General features: G+C 42.7%; 5 protein-coding genes and 1 long non-coding RNA gene across 8 annotated transcripts; 3 read left to right on the top strand and 3 right to left on the bottom strand.

The window, feature by feature from the left end:
* On the top strand, positions 1 to 2,121 carry LOC112886194. Its single transcript, XM_025952007.1, has 3 exons — positions 1 to 206; positions 1,364 to 1,471; positions 1,555 to 2,121. The coding sequence occupies exons 2-3, from the start codon at positions 1,412 to 1,414 to the stop codon at positions 1,972 to 1,974; spliced, it is 480 nt and encodes a 159-aa protein (XP_025807792.1). The 5' UTR covers positions 1 to 206; positions 1,364 to 1,411; the 3' UTR covers positions 1,975 to 2,121.
* On the bottom strand, positions 2,098 to 6,177 carry LOC112886192 (PXMP2/4 family protein 4-like). The gene is made up of 4 exons (XM_025952005.1): positions 5,753 to 6,177; positions 4,765 to 4,993; positions 2,686 to 2,810; positions 2,098 to 2,608 (listed from the first exon to the last, which is right to left on the bottom strand). Exons 1-4 carry the CDS (start codon positions 6,077 to 6,079, stop codon positions 2,510 to 2,512), a joined length of 780 nt encoding a protein of 259 aa, XP_025807790.1. The 5' UTR covers positions 6,080 to 6,177; the 3' UTR covers positions 2,098 to 2,509.
* Positions 6,178 to 9,166: 2,989 nt separating this feature from the next.
* LOC112887120 lies at positions 9,167 to 12,559 on the top strand. 2 transcript variants are annotated; one of them, XM_025953214.1, is made up of 2 exons: positions 9,167 to 9,242; positions 11,812 to 12,559. In XM_025953214.1, exons 1-2 carry the CDS (start codon positions 9,223 to 9,225, stop codon positions 12,071 to 12,073), a joined length of 282 nt encoding a protein of 93 aa, XP_025808999.1. In that variant the 5' UTR covers positions 9,167 to 9,222; the 3' UTR covers positions 12,074 to 12,559. The 2 variants fall into 2 exon arrangements, with proteins under 2 accessions (XP_025808999.1, XP_025808998.1); XM_025953213.1 differs by lacking the exon at positions 9,167 to 9,242 and adding an exon at positions 11,472 to 11,609.
* LOC112887122 lies at positions 10,185 to 12,129 on the bottom strand. 2 transcript variants are annotated; one of them, XR_003227494.1, is made up of 3 exons: positions 11,840 to 12,129; positions 10,381 to 11,632; positions 10,185 to 10,299 (listed from the first exon to the last, which is right to left on the bottom strand). It is a non-coding gene; the product is annotated as an uncharacterized LOC112887122 (long non-coding RNA). The 2 variants fall into 2 exon arrangements; XR_003227493.1 differs by having other exon boundaries at positions 10,185 to 11,632.
* Positions 12,560 to 12,633: 74 nt separating the features above from the next.
* On the bottom strand, positions 12,634 to 14,377 carry LOC112887121 (protein TRIGALACTOSYLDIACYLGLYCEROL 5, chloroplastic-like). The gene is made up of 4 exons (XM_025953215.1): positions 14,231 to 14,377; positions 14,073 to 14,117; positions 13,058 to 13,090; positions 12,634 to 12,970 (listed from the first exon to the last, which is right to left on the bottom strand). Exons 1-4 carry the CDS (start codon positions 14,268 to 14,270, stop codon positions 12,792 to 12,794), a joined length of 297 nt encoding a protein of 98 aa, XP_025809000.1. The 5' UTR covers positions 14,271 to 14,377; the 3' UTR covers positions 12,634 to 12,791.
* A 353-nt stretch (positions 14,378 to 14,730) lies between these two features.
* LOC112887973 (upstream activation factor subunit spp27-like) lies at positions 14,731 to 16,851 on the top strand. Its single transcript, XM_025954278.1, has 2 exons — positions 14,731 to 15,123; positions 16,554 to 16,851. The coding sequence occupies exons 1-2, from the start codon at positions 14,797 to 14,799 to the stop codon at positions 16,671 to 16,673; spliced, it is 447 nt and encodes a 148-aa protein (XP_025810063.1). The 5' UTR covers positions 14,731 to 14,796; the 3' UTR covers positions 16,674 to 16,851.
* Positions 16,852 to 19,453: the final 2,602 nt, after the last annotated feature.

The following is a 19,453-nucleotide window of genomic DNA, read 5'->3' as shown; positions in this document are numbered from 1 at the left end:
GACAGTGGAGAATCTTAAATCCCCTCCGCTCCCACTCATGCCTCACCAGATTTTGATACATATGCAAAACCTGCTGGCTGTTGCTTCTCAGCAGGGCCAGAAGCTTGCCTTTGGCCTAGCAGTAGCTACCAGGAGACCTTCCTGCGAGAGGTGCCTAACAGCTTCAGAGGAATCGGCACTTCAGAAGTGGGAGCTCTGAGGCAGAGGTGAGCTCAAGGCCCCTGTGATCTTCCTCCTTAGTCCTTGCTCTTGGCTTGTTTCTCTCTCTCGTGATCCTCGCTGTTACCAAGAATTGCTCTTCAGCTTTCATGGAGCATGCTGAAAGCTTACAAAACATAAGGATGCCTGGTCTTCGTGTTTTGATGATCACGGAGATGTTGTTAAAAAGTTTAGTGTCGTTTCAGTTTGCGAAAAAAAAAAGTTGTTCTTCCTGTTGTTCTTCAACCCATTCATCTTTTCAGAGTTTCCTTCAGGAATGATTTCATTGGTAGATTCTCTCAGGAAGCACGACGACACATATTGACATGCAGGCATAATTCTGTTAGAAAAATGGAAGCAAAATTATGATATATCTATATTATATTCCCTTGCTTCTTCCAGAATTCTGTCTGCAATAATTAAACATTAGTACATCTGAAGGGTACATCTTTTCTAGCTTTCATTTTAGGCATAAAGATGTGGAGAAAAGTTTCTGTTTCGGTACACGCTGTTAGTGGAGAACAACATTGGTTACTTGCAGGAAGTGTAGACTGCCAAAACAGAAATATTTGTGGAAAAACAGAGAAATGAAAGTACAGGGTCCATAAACAACAACCTTGAAAATCTCATCACTAATTAGCCCTAAAAAATTGCTTACCAAGTGCCAACTGCTATCCAAATTTAGAGCAGTGTTCTGCTACAAAGGTAAAATAAAATCCAAGTTTAGCCATATGACCCACAAAGATATCAAGTTGCCTATAGTACTCTGTCTCCAGAATTTTGAGCAGTTCTTTAGGGAGAAATAGCTCATCTTTTTCTCCAAATATCAGCCTGATCCAAATTAATTTTCGGTATCCCAAACCAGTGCAGTTGCAGGTGTACAAGCACATATGACGAATTACCAATTGATATCTTACATTGTACGTTGCATATAACCGTAACAATGTAGCACGTTTATTATGATGTGTCTTGGGATACTCATTCGCCTAACTGACGCAAATTAAATGCATCATCGTATCATGCACTTGAATTCCTATCTGAGAAGAGCAAAGTTCTCCAAAGATGAATGAAAAAGTTTCAGAAACTTTATTTGAAAGGTGCTAACACCAGATATTGACATGCACTAGATGAGGTAGCATCTCACATCCATTTCTACGTGTTGCAGGTGCACTGTTGGGGTCAGCGAGCTGCAATTTTTGTGGGTTGGGAAGGAATGGAGAAGGAACACATCAAGATGGCCATGCTGAAGCAAGAACAGACATTCAGACAGCAGGTAAACCATGCTTCTGACACTGCCTGCTCAGAGGTTCTATCAATAGACTTCAGAGATGCTAAAATCGTTCAATTCTTCATCAGGTTCATGAGCTGCACCGTGTGTACCGGGTTCAGAAGCAGCTGATGATGCAGATGCATATTACCGAGGCGAAAAACTACGGCAACATAGCTGCAGAGGAACAAACTGAATCTACAGTAAAGCTCGGTCACCAACAATGGTGCGGTGGCTCGGTCGAGAAGGAAACTACACTGGCAGAAGACTTCAACCTGGAGCTGACACTGGCAACAGGTACTGCAAGGAGGAAGCAAGAGAAGCCGTCCAACTCAGACTCCGAAGCAACAATATCATCATCAACATCTGCAGAATCAGAGTCAGGGCGGAGATATGTGCCTGACTCCAATGTAACAACACTGAGGTTTCAGAATGAGAGCAATAGGCATGATGATAAGGTCATGCGGTCTCCGTGGCTCTACCAGTGTTTAAGTCTCAAGATGGCATGAAGGCGTAGCTAGGGTTGGCATGAGAGTGCCTCGAGATTTGAAAAGCCCAAACAAAAGCAAATGCATTGCTGTATGTATAGTACAAGCGAATTCGATGCAACTTTAGGAGTGAGCTCAAAAGAATCAAGCATCTCTCAAAAGAACTAACATAGTCTGGTCTCATTTGTCACAAAGAACAAACAGGTTCACCTTACACTTACATCACCACAACTAGATACAGAGAATCTAGTTCAAAAAAGTTCTAGCTTTTGAGGTGGAGGATTGAAGACCTTAGGAAGATAAGATGGTAGTATGGTAGTATAATTCTGCCATCCAGACAGGCTCAGCCAAAAACATAGTCAGGCAGAAGCCCTGTGGACACTATACCCTAACCAAAAGCAAATGATGCATACGAAGCAATCCAATCTCTGTTTTCAGTGTAGAATTGTCGGTCAATAAAATGACAGATAACATCATAGTTCCATGAGACATCCATTAAGCCCGCCTTGTACAGAGAATTGATGGATAACAGTCGTGTTGAGTCATTCGACGACAACTAGGTACTTGTGGCCAGCTCCACATCTGCTTTCTTTAAGCTGGCCATATATGTTATATAGATGGTCCAAAGAAACGAGAATGAATTGCTCACTAGTGGCTGGAAAAAAAAAGGTTAACGTCAGAAATGCTGTCAAAAACGCTGAGCCAAACAGATGGAATGCATCAGGAATTTACCTGTAAATGAACAGGGACAAACTTGAAAGTAATAAAGTCACAAGCTGGCCAATATAAAATCCCACTTTTGATGGTCGGAACTAGGTCCCTCTTCAATCTTGCAGTGATCTCAGGGACAGTCTCACCTGCGTAGCAAATCAGAAAAGCCATTAAAGAGCGTATGAGACTGCATACCAAAATAGTTTGCAACACTAAGGTCTCCGATCACTAACACTTTGGAGTGTGTACTGCATGTAAGCTTTCTGAATGCAGTTTCACCTATTATGCTCAACAGTACAAAGTAGGCGGAGATGTTTACTACGTGCAACCTTATCCTGGGACCAGTTGTACTGTGGTCCATAGTCCTAGGTCATAGACTTTACCAAAACTGAATTGAAATGGGTAATTACAAACAGCATCAACCATGAGCTGTACAAGAACATTAAAACAACTCAAGGCAAGTAGGTGGCAGGGTGTGGCATCAGAAACAATTGGAAAATTCACATCATGATGTTCATCAAGAAAATGATAGCCTTGTGTGTGTGTTTTAACTACATTGGCAATTTAGTTAATGTGGCTAAGGATGCAAATGTATCAACACAGGCACCACAAGGGCAGACTGCAGGTTTTAGGTTGAAACCAGTGTTTTTATGAAAAGTAAACAAGTGAAAACCAAATATTGCCTTTAGCATCTTATACAGAATATCCCTGTGTAACTTGTAAATATCGACATCTGACTGACATGGATGATCAATCAAACAAGCAAACTGAGGTTTGGAAGAATTCTAACTCTAAAAGGCAATAAAGTCATGTTGATCCCTGAGACAAGAGTGCTGGTTATACCATGATTTTTATATTTTTCACACTGCTACTAATGCACTGAAAGTTGGATATTGTCATCCTCACTGTAATATTATGCACTAAATACATTTGATAACCAGGTGAGGATTTTGATTCGAATGTTAACAAACTGAAAGTACAAATGGCTGGATATTTGCAACTGCTCGGCCCTCAAAACTACAGTGAATGTGATATGCAAGTTCCTCATTTTTGTTTATGGGTCTCATACATTAAGAAATATTCATTTCTATATAGCCTATAGATTTGTACCTTTGGTTGCATTAATTACATCTACAAAGCCCCAGAGCACAGTGAGTAGCAAGGCAAGTAAAGACTAGCGTGAGGTTAAAATTCAAATATGAAAAGAGTGCAGTGAGTATGATCTTAGAGAGTTATCTAGATGAAGTTTAGAATGATTCTTGCATCATATACGAATCAATCAACATAAAATGTGTCAAAGATATATAAGGAGTTTGAACCATCCTGTCCACAAAGATTGAAATAGGAAATAACTATAAAATACTTTTCTGAAGTAATCAGATCATATCAAATATGCTAACACAACTGCATGCCTGCAGTCATTTCACATTCAAATAAAATGAAATATGAAAGGGGTACAATATCAAAATAAGTGCAGTCCTGTTTACAAATGGAAAGCTTGCTTTCTTTACATAATGCAGACAGAACAATTAATGCTAACATGTGCGGCGTCAGTAGTTTGTATCCCCTACATTAATAGTTGCATCTTACAAAAATCATATAAAACACTATACCACTGATATGCTATTTTGAACACTGGACCACTCTGGAAACAAGATTATTGTAAATCGATCCATCCGTGTATTTACAGATAATCAAATAGAAGTTCTATAGTTTCTTTTCTTGGGAGCGGATAATGGGTCCTTAGGAATTTGAAGAAGCACTCAGATACCATGACAACTCAAACCCATATTCTTAGTTTTTCTTAGGATAATCAAGTAGAAGCTATATACAGATAAAAAATTAGGGAAAAATTGAGATCGAGCATGCAGTATGCTGGTATAATCATTTCTAATAATGCATCATCAAAACAGATTAATGGTCAGCACAGGAAACAGCAAATAGTGTAGCATTATTAAGGTAGGGTAAGAAAAGCATGGCCAAGAGAACTCCTGAAATTCAACAAATGTTTTTGCACAACACAACCAGAACAAGAAGCCCCGAAAATCATTTCTGAGTATCTCAGGCATGTTTATATGGAGGCACGTGAGCAAATAATACCTTGTAGTCCAGCATTATACGAGAAGAAAACTGAGTTAATAATTGGTCCATAAACTGCTTGCCCTAGGAACATCTTCTTCAATGTGTTTACTACATCCTTTTTTGGGAACACTTTCGAGATAAAGTTGAACCAAAGATGGAGGGTAGGTCCTGAGATCAGCAACCCATAACTAGCCATACGTGTGGTCCTAAGAAAGTCAAGTGGTACCTCAGGACCAAGTGTGCACATCTGATAAGACAATATCAAGAACAAATGAAACCGTGTGAGAAGCAACTTCTAGCCATAAATAAACATTAAAATAACAGCAAGTATACATAGCAGCGAGAAGTCCATCCAAGGGATACTATGAGTCAAATGATCAGACAAAATTCGATAGGGCAAACAAACATAAGACTATTGATTGCAAAAGTGATACTACAGTCTATAGCCCATTTCCTTCAGAGTTTGGAGAAAGTAAGAATTGTTGTACTTGTATATTAAATGCTATCTATGGATTGATGAAGCGGCATACAAATAACTATAGATCAGCTTGACCACATGTTTAAATGGCTGTCCACTAAACAGCAAACAGACATGCAAACCAAGGCAGACTTTCAGTGTGATGCAGTGCATTACCATAATAGCTGAAACAGATTACACCCTACCATTTCTCACAGATTGTAGATATTTGGGGCAAAAAGAGGAGATATATCTAATCTGTTTGCGCATACTTTTGGATAGATTAAGGGTACTAAACGTAGTTGAAATGGTTAAAGTAGTTACAAATTAGAACACATCGCGGTGATAACTATGCCATCAATCACAACATCAGTTTATGATCCACCACTGACCACACTAAATTGTACAGATGACAATGTGGCACAAATCTTACCACGCAGAATCTATCCATCGTTTGCCATGACTCAGGTTCCTATTTCCGCGAGATCGGAAAGCAAACGTTGTCTTTTTACGCGCGATCGGGTAAAAGGACTGAAGAAGAGCCCCGACCTGGGATGTGAGGTCCGCGGCGGTGAAGATGGCGGCGGCGGTGACGCTCTTGGTCAGCACGGGCCGCGCATCCAGGAGGCCGAGGTACCACCCGACGACGCCGGCCCCGACCGCTCCGGTCTTTCTGCTCGTGGGGGTGAAGGAGAACGCCGCAGGGGCCGAGCGCGCCGGCGGCAGCGGCGGCGGGTGCGGGGCGGAGGACGACGGCTTGGAGGAGATGAGGTGGGAGCGCAAGTGGGACCAGGGCGAGGGGCTGGGCCCGTGGGGGCTGCGGCGGAGCGGGAGGAGGAGGCGCCCGCCGGCGTGGAAGGCTCCGGCGGTGGCCATGGCGGCGGCGGGCTGTTGGGTTCGTGGAGGGCCGGCGGTTGCGGGGGGTTTTTGGAGGGCTTGCGGGGAGCGAGAGGAAAGCGAAGGGTGGGGCCCACGCGTCAGTGTCTCGCTCTCCTCTAAACTAGGAATGTCTCCCAAGAAAGAACGGCTTTAAAGACTGACTGGTCGTAGTTTGATTTTTGTAGTATGACAAACCTTTCATCCTCCCTATAAAAAAACAAATCTTTCGTCCTCCAATCATTTTAAGCCGTTCAATGCCCAGTAACTTTGAAGTTGAGTACAAAAGAAAGATGACAAACACGAAGACAGCTAAGGCCAGATGATAAAAGAAAGATGTCAAATTTGAAAGAACTTCATTCTTGGAAAAACGTAAATTCACCATGATACCCAAAACATGATTTTGATATGATTGGGAATTAGTTTTAATGTAGCCACTAACCATAGTAAGTAGTTTACATTTATGCAGCTACGGTTCGTACATATGCTCAAAATGCCTAATTTTGCAAACATTGTTGTGTTTCACACTCCTCTCTTTTAAAAAAGCAATATACTATACTTGCAACACTTTAAGTTGGTCACATGTTTAGCATTAAGCTTGAGTCTGCAAGTCTATCGAACCTTTTGCATACTAAAATTTGTATCTAAAACTAAAATGTCCGTACAGGAACGGTGAGTTTAGTAGTAAATTAGGAATTGAATTTGAACGTAAATAATGCCGCTCGCTTTAAATTGAAAAATACATTTTCCAAAACCAGCTGATGAACTGGGAGCATCAGTTGACACTGGCACACTGCTAGCCCTTAGTACAAACAAACATCTGGCCCCATCTGATCTTGGGACCACTCTTCACAATTCACAAAGTATCTACCTGGATTACAACCAGATAGGTCCAACGGTCCCTGTTTCAGTGTCCACCAGAGGCCGGCCGGCAGCAGCTGTGGTTGCGGCGGCAGGCGGCTGCGAGCACCGGACAGGCAGGCAGGCCGCGGTGGTGGACTGGCGGGCTGGCTTTGGCCTTGCGCAAGGAGGGCAGGCGGTCAACGGGCGCCGGCGGGCCCCCGAGCCGAGGCGAGCCGCGCGGAGATGAGCGCGCCAGCGGGGCGGCCTGCGGCGGCGCGGCAGTACGGCACGGGCGCACGGCGATGGCGGCACTGCAGCAGGACCACGCAGGGCGCCAGGGCCGCAGTTGGTAGCCCCCAAGCCACAGAGCACCGAAGTGCTTAATGTTCAATTGCTCATAGCCTCTACCTCAATCTTGAGTCAAGAACTCAAATTCGACAAGAACTGATCAATGGTTGCTTGATTACATCCATTCAAAGGGAGTTCTTCTTGCAAGCTAAGGATGGGGACATCATCTCCTATTTTCAGAGCATGAAAGACCGGAAAATTGTCTTGTAACTTGTAAGCTTTTTTAGCAATCTCATTTTCTGCTTTCCTTTACGATTGTACCCTCTATATATTTGAGTGTCATCCCTTGCCATGTTTATTATTGAGTACATCTATGACTATATGACTATATCTATGTCTTATGTGTGTACTTTAGGCTGTCAAATTCTTTTTTTACCACCCTTTACAAATCTTGAATACCCAAACTCAAAATCCTAGGTCCGCCCCTGGGACATCAATTTGTCCTTCAATTCTTTTATCGGTAATGTGCCGACAACTCTTGGAGATCTAGGAGAACTCTCGTGGCTGAACCTTGAATTCAATCAAATTTGAACTCTTGAAAAACTGAAGCTCCTTGCTACCAAGTTCTGTGGGAAATCCGTCATCCAAACTTCAATACCTCCTCTTGGGTAAGAATGAACTCTCAGGTTCCGCTCCTTCTAGAATCAGGAACCTTTAAGGCCTTACTAGCCTGGGACGAGATTCCAACAATTTCGATGGCACAATAACAGAATGGATAGGAAAGTTCAGATACATAGGAAAACTATTCTTGAATAAAAATAGATTTGTTGGGCCAGTTCCACTTCCACCATCAGTTGATCAGTAACTTTTCACAATGTGGTGGCTCATACTAGGACCAAATATGCAGAATTTGGACATTTCTGACAATCACCTCAATGGTAGCATCACAGTTGACATATTTAGCCTTCCTGCACTAATCTCTTTCAACTTTTCACACAATTACTTGCAAGGAATACCGCCTCGGGAAGTTGGAAATGCAAATCAACTCATGGAGTTAGGTATCTCATCGAGCAAAATATATGGAATAATACTAGAAACTCTTGGTAATTGTGAATCACTTGAGAACATTGTAATGGGTACTCCAGGGACGAATCCTGTCATCGCTTAAAAGGTAGAATCTAAATGGAGAGGCCTCTCCATTTAATATTAAAAGGAGAGCCTTCAAACTTTCTTTAAATGAAAAGTCAAATCCCACCAGCTTTTTAAAAAGGGAAGTTGTTATATTTACCTTTAAAATAACTTTACAATCCAGTGCTAAGAAAGTAACTTTGTACTCCATAAAAATTATGAAAAATAACTTCATAGTACATTAATGTTAGAAAAAGTAAATTTTTTCTGATCCGTGCCTTTAATAAGAAAAGTAACTTTTATACTTTGTGAAACTTAAGAAAAACTAACATTGTAGTATATGAATTTTAGAAAAAGTAACTTCCTGGTTCGTGATAGAAAGTAACTTACCGCTAGTATATATGATATGATGTAACTTATGACTAGTTTATATGGTAGAGGAAGTAATATTTATTTTTTAAAAAGTAGCATCACCACTTTGAGACAAACATACTCCAGTGGGATCTTATTTTTGAAGCTCTTATTAAAGCAAACATAATTGTATAATCAAACTTTGTTGTGATGTAGAATAATTTTTTGTTTGTTTAGAGTTGAGATTGATATGCATGTCCTTATCATGGCTCACATGCAACATATGGGATGGTGGGGGTAGGGGCCTCCACCGATCCTTATCAGGAGAGCACTCTCCCCTTAGCCAGATCCTAAAAGGTAAAATCTAGTATTTCAGAATTAATACAAATTTTAAACTACAATATTTTGAGACATCTCAATGTATCGTAACATCCCGTGGTTGTAGTGGTAGCTATGTAAGTAGTAATAAGAGCATTACAGACGGTCGGACCAAAGGAGAGAACGAAGGTAGAAAATCAGCGGGCGGCTAACATATGAGTGGAGAAGCTGACAGGTTTGCTCATGAAAATAGTAGTCCTTGCGCCAGTGTCGAAGTGGCCCAACGATCGCCTTGTTCGAGTAGGTTTTTTGAGAAATTAAGGCGCGATGTTTCTTTGTTTTTCGTTCCGACCGTACCTAAGCACGTTTTTTATTAAAAGGAAAGAGAATTAAATTAGAAAAGGGTAGGTTTCGAGTCCCGTGCCACACGATTACATGAGTACACTTTCGCGATTACATGATGTTCCTTTGTTTCAGTTGGAACATTAGTGCGGAACGGAGGTAACGACACATGTACCCTAGTAGCATGCCGTAGCCAGGCTCGGGTAACTGTCCATTAATGGAACTGTCACGGGCCACCTTCAAGCTTGTGCTGCCAGATATGAAGGCGTCGTGGCGAATCAGATCCTCGTATGATCTGGCTCTGGGCTCTGCTGCGAGGGGTTTCGTTTGGAGACCATCTTTAACTGAGAATATAGACGAATAAATAGGCAATAATACGGCATCAAAAATGACATTAATTACACTTTGAACCATGGCAGTGTTCATCCTGACAGTGTCATTAACTGTCCGCATCAAAACCACCAAACCATGCATGCCTTCCCGAATTGGAAAAAAAATGCAAATCCAACATATCTATTACACTTTGACGAAAGTTCACATTCAATGTGTTCAAAACCATGGCAGTTTCCATCCTAACTGTGACATCAACGGTCATTTTGCTTACCATTAAACAGACATCTGGGCTCCCTTCGCGGAGCCAGCAACACATGAAAGTACCAATATGATTAAAAAAACAAACAGAATAAATAGTTGCGTGTTGGATAACTAGGAGGCAGCAAACCTGAATAAAAAAAAGAAGCATAGCATTTTTTTGCCATCCATTTACAAGTAGTTGATTGCACTATTTATGAGTTTTCATCTGAAAAATCGTATTAGCAAACTTGGGATCAAAAGATTTCAACGCTTGTTCCAGCGTCCACACAAATTTAGTTCGATAACTGTTCTTACAGTCAGAGGGAGTAACAACCAAAATTTTCTATTCCAGATGACAGCTTCCAGGATAATTTCTTCTGGAAAACGAATCGCCAAAAACACACGTCAATAGTCTACGACTTGATCAACATATTTTGACAAGCAAACTGAGATCTCACTTGGTTATCTTGATGTGTATGGCAAGATATCCAACCAGCACTGAACATTTCCTGCCCTTCCATGAAAGCAACGGACCGAACAGATGAACCGAAGCCGATGAGAACAAAATCAGGAGCTTTATTCCTCTCCCAGACACGTCCTAGTACAACTCCTATTCATGCTTTTCTCGCAAATCTTAGTGCCGTGCTTCCTATGACTGCATGGTAAATTCTGGGGGGTCTGGGAAAATAGCAGCATGAAGTGACAAGAAGCAATAAAATGCTTCATCTTTAGTTTTACACCACAGCTATACATTCAGGAAGGAAGAATCAGATCCCGTGCTCTCCATTATTGTGCAGAAGAAAACGGTTGTTGACGGTGCTCACCAGATCAGATCAGATAGAATGTATGGGGAAGACGGATCAGGTTAGAAGTACCGCGTGCGGAAATTCTGGAGACAACCATCCAGTAAGTAAAAGAGACAATCTTTAACGTGAGGATATGTAGCTTGAAATCTGCACTAGAAATCAATTCTAGATGGATTTACACCCTGATTCACCTATCATTGGGTCCACATGTCAATCTTGTTCATCAGGAATCCACAATAAGTTTATAACAAAATTATTTGCAGCTAACTATAGCATCGCCACCAAGGAATTTCAGTAATAGCTTTTCTACTGGTTGTGTCATGTTCCCATCTTTTGTTCTAAAAGCCAAGGTTCCTCTTTGCTAATAATGCTAGCTACAGCATCGGTGGTGCTGTCGCACGATTCCACAAAGTAGCAACAGTACAGTCCCAGGCTGCATTTATCGCGACAATTGACTTCAGATTCTGGGAGCATCAGTTCCAATGGTGTTTTGTCCAGAGGGGTCCAATCAGAGGCTGGAAACCATCATTTTAGTTGCCCAATCGGAAGCTATCGACAGCAAACAAAATCGTTTGTAAATCCCCTAGACCAGAAATAAATCACCACTCCTAGTTAGCTAAGCGTGTCCAATTCTCCATAATCCAATGAATGTACGGTGTATGTTTTATTGCCAGGACCATGATGGATTGGTGGTGGCATTGGATCTGCTGAGGCTACAACTAGTGTATAAATACCTGGGTTGAGGATGAGGAAGGTACCAAGCAAGGGGGAACTGCCATCAGCTGGTTCCTACCAAGGATAACCACCACTGCATCTTGTTAACCTCTGCAGCCTGAGTCAATGGGCTGCCATGCACTTGCGAAATCGACCGCTCTCCTCCGGTAACTAGTCATCCACTCTGAACCTGCAACGACAAACCAACAGTGATCAGATAGATGTTCAATCTGGTTCCTTCCAGCTTGATGCTCTTCGAGCATGGCTGGACATCGACGTTAGATCTCATATTATACTGAAAAGACTTGAATAGCCACATGCAGCATCGTTTCAGCTCTTTGAAGTAACTGCTTAAATTTCTATATGCAGGGGAGTTAAGAGCAAGCAAAGCACTAACCTTGTGAGGCGACTGGAGCCTGCAGAAGTGCGATCAGCAGAAACATCATTGTGGGTGCCACACCCAAGGACAGGGATATACTACCCCAAGGGCTTTGAATGGGTCATGGAGGATGTTCCCAGTGGTGCAGCTTCATTCCAGCAGTCATACTGGTTCAGGACTGGGGAGGCAGAGTCAGCTAGCTCTACCACACCGAAGAACGATGCTGCTTCCCTTGACCATCCATTTGTTTAAATGTATGACGATAACTGGAAGAATGCACTGGAAGAATAACTGAAAGACAGCTCCATGTTCCAGAGAGAAAAAAATACACAGTTGTGCGGCCATCACCATCAAGCCAGGTCCATGGATTCTATGGAATACTACTTACCAGTTGTTATGATTCCAGTTTGCAGTAGCCGCATCCACCAACAGATCACGAACAATGTCTGCCTTTCTTTTATCTTTTTCTTTCTAATATTCTGTTGGTTCTACCTAAATCAAACCTGCCCTTAACTGTACCTTTGGAACATTCTGGAGTAGCAGTGCTTTTTTTAATCTTGTCCTACTAATTGTACTAAAAATACTTTTTAAGTTTTGTTTCTCAAACTGCTAAGGGAGAAGCAAGCATAGAAGGTCATAATACTGATGCTTTAAGCAAATTTATATTCAATAAGATTATGCATATATCCAAACTTCAGAACATGTCTAGAGATGATAAATGTACAACATAAATATCAGGGAAGCTCACAACAGTAATTCGACCATTAAAAGTAAATGAATAGCATGTAGGCCTAGTACTAGGGATTCCTTCCTAATTGAAATTTCCATCCATTAACATAATTCTGGTTACAACAGCAATGAAAATAAGTGTAGCATAACATTACAACCAAAGAACAGGCAGATATGTAATGAAACTGCAATTCAGAGGACACATAGAACACGTCTCTGCGAATTATATGGTGGAGGTATACTAGCCATAAGGACGAGACTTTTCAGCAATCTCGGATGAAACAACTTTTGGTGCTTCATCTCCTTGAGCCTTCTTCTGAAATTCAATGCCCTGAAACTGGACTCTTGAAGATCGATACTGACAACCATAAGCATTGCCAAAGCCCCATCCTAGCCCAAGGCCAACTCCGCAGCCCCCACCTATTAAACAAGACAAATTTTAATCCACTAATAAGTAAATATAAGTGATAAAAATAATATAGAAATTGATAAGATCAGAAGTAGTACCAATGCCCAAGCCGAACATGTTAAGAGGCATTCCTGTGGTAGAAAAGCAAACCAAAAGCATGTCATTTCTTGATCATGAATGGGCATTATTATTGAATATTACTCCCTCCCGTAATCCAGTTAAAAATAAAAATAAATGACATTGTGGGTTGTCTTAAGTCAACCGTTCTAAAGCTTGGTTGCATATTACTTTCTATATATTGAATTTCGATATTTGAAAATGTCACAAGCAGATTTGTACCGAAATGTAGTTTCACAACAGTATAATTTGTTATATTTTTAAATAATTTGTAACAAAAAGTAGTAGAAAAAGCTGTGTTTTGGAGACCATGTTGATGTCCAAAATGTTACTTATTAGTAACAAGCAACGGTTGACGTATGATGGTACCTGCTGTTCAGAAATAATTATAGAAGAATACTCGCAAAAGCAAAGTTCAGATGTGGCTCAATGTAATTTAGTAAGAGCATGTTGTCAGGTGAATTGGTTTCAGATTGCTTTGCAACAACTCAACAGCTCATCTGTGAGTTGAGAAATGTATACTCTGTAAGTCAGGTAAACACCTACCTGTGCGCGCAATGTTAGTTATCCATCAGGAAGTCTGTAACCCCTTTTGCAACTAGTTATGAGACAAACACACACTAACCAAGTCACCCTTACCAGTGTACCACCATGAATCAAACACCACTCTGCCCCAATCATCAGACCAGAGACAAGCCACCGCTAAGTTAGGCTGCTGATGAATTAAGACTGAACTGAAGAAGCTCCAGCCTGGTCTATAGTTTCATAGCCATTTCTTCCGCTGAAACGGCGGAAAGTACACCCAAGATTACAACAACACGCAGAAAACGAACCCCAAACAAGGACCTAGGCACCTAGCGAGTTCAATTCGCCAAGTCAAGATTTTTAATCCGCACCCCGACGCCTACGGCTTCAGGAAAAAAAAAGAATAACAGACTAATCGTTACCGAGGGGAAAAAACGCAATCAGTGACGCGACTAAAGAGTAGGCTCTCACCTCCGAAGCCCCACCCGACGCCGAACCCGCAGCCGACGCCGAACCCTGCACCCAATCGGAGAGAAAGAATCAACAGACCTAACAAGGAACGAGAATCAAAGCAACCGCGAGATCTGATACTCGACGCCTGAAAGGATGGGGTGTCTGGGGTCGCTCACCGATCCCAATCCCGGGGCCAGTGAACGTGCTGACCACCATGGCTCGCTCCCTCCCGCCCCCGCCTCCGTGTGGATGGATGAGAGGAGGAGGAAAAGGCGAACCCCACCCAGCGCTCCACACCGGCCGGTGCTGAAGACGAGGTGACGTCAGCGACCAACAGGCCGGGCCGTATTGAACTTCCACATCGGCTTTTCCCGTCGCTTTGGGCTGAGCCCACCTTCAATGCGAACACTACGTAGGCCCATAACAAAACCACCATCTGAATTCCTAAAAAAGGAACCCACCTCCTGACTAGCGGGACCAGATACTGTGGACCCACCGGTCAGTTTCGGTGACCCAGCTGGTCCCACTCCAACCCGTTACCGTTGTCTCCCACGTTGGAAAGCGGATAAGCCTTTCAGATGCGCGCGCTCGCGGCGATCTCGGGCCGTCCGATCCGCCGCGTTCTCCATCGGACGGCCCGAACGAGCCCAGCCGGCCTACGAGCCCGCGAGCCCCCGCTCTCCCCTGGCCACCGCGAAACCTTATCCTCAAAACCACCCGGATAAACCCTAGCGCTCCGGCGATGTCGGCGACGGCGGCGGCCATCCGCTCCGGCGAGCTCCTCGCGTGCCCCGTCGCGCTGCGGCGGGCTCCCCTGGCGGTGTTGGTGCGGGTGCGGGGCGCGCCGGCCGCGAGGGTGGCCGTGGCGTTGGTGCGGGCGGAGGCGACGGCCGAGGGGGTCGGTAAGGCCAAGGGGGCGGGGGCGGGGAAGAAGAGGCCGGCGAGCGGGATCACGAGGCCGAAGCCGATCTCGCCCGAGCTGCGGGAGTTCGTCGGCGGCGCGGCGGAGCTGCCCCGGACCGAGGCCATCAAGCTCGTCTGGGCGCACATCAAGGGCAACAACCTGCAGGTCCGTTCGATCCCTCCCCTCTCTCCTGTACGTATTCACTCTTCTGATATGTGTAGCACCGTGACGCTGCGCTACTGAGACTCGGTGTGTTTGGGTATCAAATTTTGAGTTGCAATGTGTTTGGTTTCCCTGAATTGATTTGAGTCGGTAGGTGAAGTAATTTGAGACTGAGGGCCTGTTGCATGCTCGCGCTGTTTTGTACTCCCTCCGTTCCAAATTATAGGTCGTTTTGGTATTTCTAAGTGCATAGTTTTTACTATGTATCTAGACATATGTGTATATTTAGGTGCATAGAAATAATTATAGGTTAAAACAATCTATAATTTGGAATGGAGGGAGTATTCAGTACAGTGATCTCATTTGTGCTTTGCGCCAAAGGCTATGTGCTGATTACCTAGCCTAAATATATGTTCTTTAGTTTCTTTTTCGTGAATGGTGTGGATCTGAAAGTTTTTTTTCTAAGTGAAGTGATGTGATGGCGAAAAAAACCTTTAATAAAAAAATTCACTACTGCTGATATGCAATGCTTGTTTCCTCCTGTAGAGTGTAGATTTTAGGATGTCAGCTAGGGGGAGGTTATGGTGTCTGTGGTGAACACTCTGTAGTTCGTGGAACAGGGGTGGTAACTACCATGCTTCTCACCATGGGCCAGTTTGTGCTTTCCCTGAGTTTAAACCTATGCTCTCAGTGATTCCGAAGCATTTGACTATGTCTTGTATTCCTGTTTGTTTTAAGCACAGAATCATCCAAAGTAGTGAACTTGGGATCCTTAATCAAGGGTACCTTGTTGGCCTGTGTCCCTGTGCTTGTTTAGGAGTGGTCCTAGGGGCTGTTCTACATGCTGTAATTAATTAGCTTGAGTGGTAACACGGTGGGGGTGGAGGGTTTAAGTTTATACACTGTCGAGATGTGTGGGTAAACGCCAGTTTTCATGGATACTAAGACTGGATAGTGCTTCTCTATCATAAGCAGGAACGATTGCTAAAGATTAGTGAGTTCATAAAAGCATGCACCTTTTGGGCCTCGGCCCCTATGGTGTCTAAAAGTGTGTGGCATGCCCCAGCAGAAACCCAATTGCTATGCCATGCCCCTGAAGCAATAGTTGTTTGGACCACAAACTCAGCATGATTTTGTTGGCACACTTTAGCAGGACTCATTGGATATTCTTTTCTATCCATCATTTTTTTCTCTAAAAAATCATATTTCTTGAGAAATTAGCATAATCACCATTGTGGATCCAAATTTAGCAAATTTACTGCATTGTGCCATGGCATGACCACTAAGATATTGACTGCCTGTTCTATTCTGTGCATGTGTTATTTCAAAAATTTTAGGTGCATCTTTATTGTAGCACTGAATACGTCATTAGTATCGCATTATGGAATTTCCTTGCCAAACAATTGATTATTCTCTTTTGTTTCTGCAATCAGGATCCAAATAACAAGAAGATAATAATCTGTGATGACAAATTGAAGAAGATATTTGGAGGTCGTGATCGTGTTGGGTTCCTTGAAATCTCTGGGCTGCTTAACCCCCACTTCCCGAAATGACAGGATTTTTGTAGATCACACTGTTTTGTTTTGTACTAGCTGTGGCTGTTGTATGGGTCCATTTAGATAAACCTGGTTTAAAGGGTCTCTTAATGCTGGCTTAAGAAAGGCAAATGTGTTCCCTGACGGCGCATGGTCATCTAATATTTGCCATTAATGGTGTGCTAGCTCTTCCTTACTTATTGTCCTTGATCATTCATGTTTATATCCTATTCACCTACCATGTTGCACCTGAGTGGTGGGTTATCACATTCATCTTTCGTTATATTTGCCTCTTGGCCTGCCTTAGGTGACAGCTTAAAGCCAAACACTGGTCTATGATGACCAGGCCACCAGGGTCTACAATATGGATCTCTATGATCCCTTCACTTTGGCTTACCAATGATTGCACCACTAAACTAGCCTTACTGGTCTATCATTTGGCAGAAGAGAATGGAATATTAAAGATTTCTCTGCAGAAGGCTCTCATTCAGTTCAAGACCAAGACAAAGAATGTCTTCCTTTTGACGCCACCTGCAGCGTCGCATTCTGAAGTTGGTTGATGTCTTTGACAATTTGGTGCAGGTCCCTCCTGTCACTCAGTTTTAAACCCGTAAATGGATGGCAACCCAGCTTCCCATGCAGGATTACACGACGTCCTTGAACAGGTGAGCTGCTTCACATGCTCCTGTCAGTGTTTTCCAACAGAAGCCATGGTGTCGCTACAAAAGTGTGCAGGGACCTGCCGTTTGTCAATTGGTAAGTGATCATCTTACTTTAGCAGATTCGTGCATTCAGGTAACTTACCTAGCAACTCTTTCATTTTCATGCCACTTACTCCTGCATGTTATTTGTATCATTGAGAATCATCTGCGAAATTGCATTTTCATGGTTTGTTCATTCCAAAAAAGATGGCTCGTCAGGGGCCTGATATGACCTAGCTGTCTATTTTTGCGGTACTGATGGCTTAGATTGGAAGGATAATTGTGCCATGAATCATGGAATGTGGTTTGATGGTGAGATGTGAGCCGCTATAAAAGTGATCATGTGATGGACCAGAATGGCTCTTTTTTATCACACTGATAACTGATTAGTGTGTCGGTGATCAGAGCTAATGTCGGTCAATTGCGGTAGGGGCTGAATAAAGTTGGTGTAACTTTTTGATAGTGTTTGGCGTCCGAGAAGGACTGGTGACTGGCTGCTAGCTAAAGTCTGCCACGATCGATTTTATATGTGCTTTTACAAGTATCAAGCTCTTTTTAGGTTGTTTTGGCAGCAAGTATTTTTGTATTCATTCTGTTGATAAAGCATGTCCGACTGTAGGGACCTATATCCGACTGAGACAGTTTGTGGATCCAGAGCAAGTGTAGCTGTGGAACGACAGGGGAGGGGGATCCACCACTGGAATGCTTACCAACTGATGTTCTCGTGACTGTGCCTTTGCCCTGTACTGAGAAGCATAGTTTTATCTTGTAAAAATTTCGCGGTCGTGTCTTACTGTATTTGTCCACCGTTGCCATCGGTCTGATTGAAAATCGGCTTCCACTTGAATTCATCTTTGAGTCGCAAGCTAAAACTTGAATAGCAGATTTGAGATCCTGACCTCAGCATCTCAAAGTTTGTTTGAATTTTCACGTTTTTCCGTACGGATGCTTCACATTTTGAAAAAAGAAGCAGCTTTTTGACAAGTTCAGAATTACGCACGGGCGTACTTTTTATAGGCCGCATCTAAAGGTGCATTTGCATGTGTACGTGATTTACTAGTGTCTAGTGAGCTGTCTAGACTCCTCGTCGATCTGTACGGAAGTACCAGAGCAAAAGAATGTGAAGTCTAGGAAGTGTCGTTACAAAATCTACTGAAATCTAGTGATGATTGTACGTCACCCAACGAAAAAAGAAGCTCAAAACTATTGCCTCTTTGGCTGTACATACGAGTGGTACGATCTGATGGGTTTCTTTTATTTGTTGGCACTCTGTTGTAGCGCTTCCACAGAACCGTCCATCCCTGGTTTAGTTTAAGATCCTACGAAAGTTGAATAAATTCAAACACATTTCAAATTAACCAAATATCGCTTCAGCTTGCAGTAAATCCGAAGGCTCATATGTGAGTATCTTGTGATGCAGGACTTCTTTTCAGACTGTAAAAGTTCCCTTGAAGTTTATATTTGCTCCTTTTTGTTTAATTTGTACATCAATCAAATCATTTACCTACTGATCAGTGAGGCTGTGGGTTGGAAGAACGCACCTAATTACACTGACCAAGGAACTACTCAAACCTGCCTCTCAAAAACAAAAATAGTACGTGGCTAACCGATACATTGATTTTGTTGTTGCTGTGCTTGGAACCCACTCCAACACTTATCTCCTCTCCTTTTTTTAATGTACTTATCTTTTCTTTCTGCTGAGAGCTTATCATGTATAGTAGGTTCTTTCACACATGATTTTCATAGAAGATTGGAGTGAATGATGTGGGTGCTGCATTATTGCTTATTTTGTGCACTTGTAATTTCAGGCTGCATACTTTAGATATAAAAGGCCCAAAGCCATATCGAGCTATTGAATTGCAAAAGTTTTTAGTGAGGATGAGGCCACAACCACAAACTAATGAAATAATATATGGGTTCCAAACAAGAAAATAGGGAAAGGAATAATAAAAGGCAACTATGTCATCTTCCAAACTAAATTCAAGCATGAGTTGTAGAGTGGGAGTGTGCTAAGCTTTAGAATTCCTTTCCTCCAATCTTTTATGTGGGCACACATACATGAGGTTAGAGACCGCGTGGGAAGGCGAGGATGGGGAG

This window comes from Panicum hallii, chromosome 3 (genome assembly GCF_002211085.1).
Source record: "Panicum hallii strain FIL2 chromosome 3, PHallii_v3.1, whole genome shotgun sequence".
Classification (NCBI taxonomy): domain Eukaryota; kingdom Viridiplantae; phylum Streptophyta; class Magnoliopsida; order Poales; family Poaceae; genus Panicum; species Panicum hallii.
Note: the sequence above shows the minus strand (reverse complement) of the source record. Positions and strands in the feature narration are given on the sequence as shown.

What these genes read in the sequence shown, in the direction of transcription:
- LOC112886194 (XM_025952007.1), top strand. Translation starts at nt 1,412, where the DNA reads ATGGAGAAGGAACACATCAAGATGGCCATGCTGAAGCAAGAACAGACA. An exon ending in AACAGACATTCAGACAGCAG is followed by an intron (nt 1,472 to 1,554) that starts GTAAACCATGCT and finishes ATTCTTCATCAG; the next exon opens with GTTCATGAGCTGCACCGTGT.
- LOC112886192 (XM_025952005.1), bottom strand. Translation starts at nt 6,079, where the DNA reads ATGGCCACCGCCGGAGCCTTCCACGCCGGCGGGCGCCTCCTCCTCCCG. An exon ending in CCGCGGACCTCACATCCCAG is followed by an intron (nt 4,994 to 5,752) that starts GTCGGGGCTCTT and finishes TTGTCTTATCAG; the next exon opens with ATGTGCACACTTGGTCCTGA. An exon ending in TTGTCCCTGTTCATTTACAG is followed by an intron (nt 2,609 to 2,685) that starts GTAAATTCCTGA and finishes TTTTTTTTCCAG; the next exon opens with CCACTAGTGAGCAATTCATT.
- LOC112887120 (XM_025953213.1), top strand. Translation starts at nt 11,569, where the DNA reads ATGGGCTGCCATGCACTTGCGAAATCGACCGCTCTCCTCCG. An exon ending in AAATCGACCGCTCTCCTCCG is followed by an intron (nt 11,610 to 11,811) that starts GTAACTAGTCAT and finishes TTCTATATGCAG; the next exon opens with GGGAGTTAAGAGCAAGCAAA.
- LOC112887121 (XM_025953215.1), bottom strand. Translation starts at nt 14,270, where the DNA reads ATGGTGGTCAGCACGTTCACTGGCCCCGGGATTGGGATCG. An exon ending in TGGCCCCGGGATTGGGATCG is followed by an intron (nt 14,118 to 14,230) that starts GTGAGCGACCCC and finishes GATTGGGTGCAG; the next exon opens with GGTTCGGCGTCGGCTGCGGG. An exon ending in CGTCGGGTGGGGCTTCGGAG is followed by an intron (nt 13,091 to 14,072) that starts GTGAGAGCCTAC and finishes TTTCTACCACAG; the next exon opens with GAATGCCTCTTAACATGTTC.
- LOC112887973 (XM_025954278.1), top strand. Translation starts at nt 14,797, where the DNA reads ATGTCGGCGACGGCGGCGGCCATCCGCTCCGGCGAGCTCCTCGCGTGC. An exon ending in TCAAGGGCAACAACCTGCAG is followed by an intron (nt 15,124 to 16,553) that starts GTCCGTTCGATC and finishes TTCTGCAATCAG; the next exon opens with GATCCAAATAACAAGAAGAT.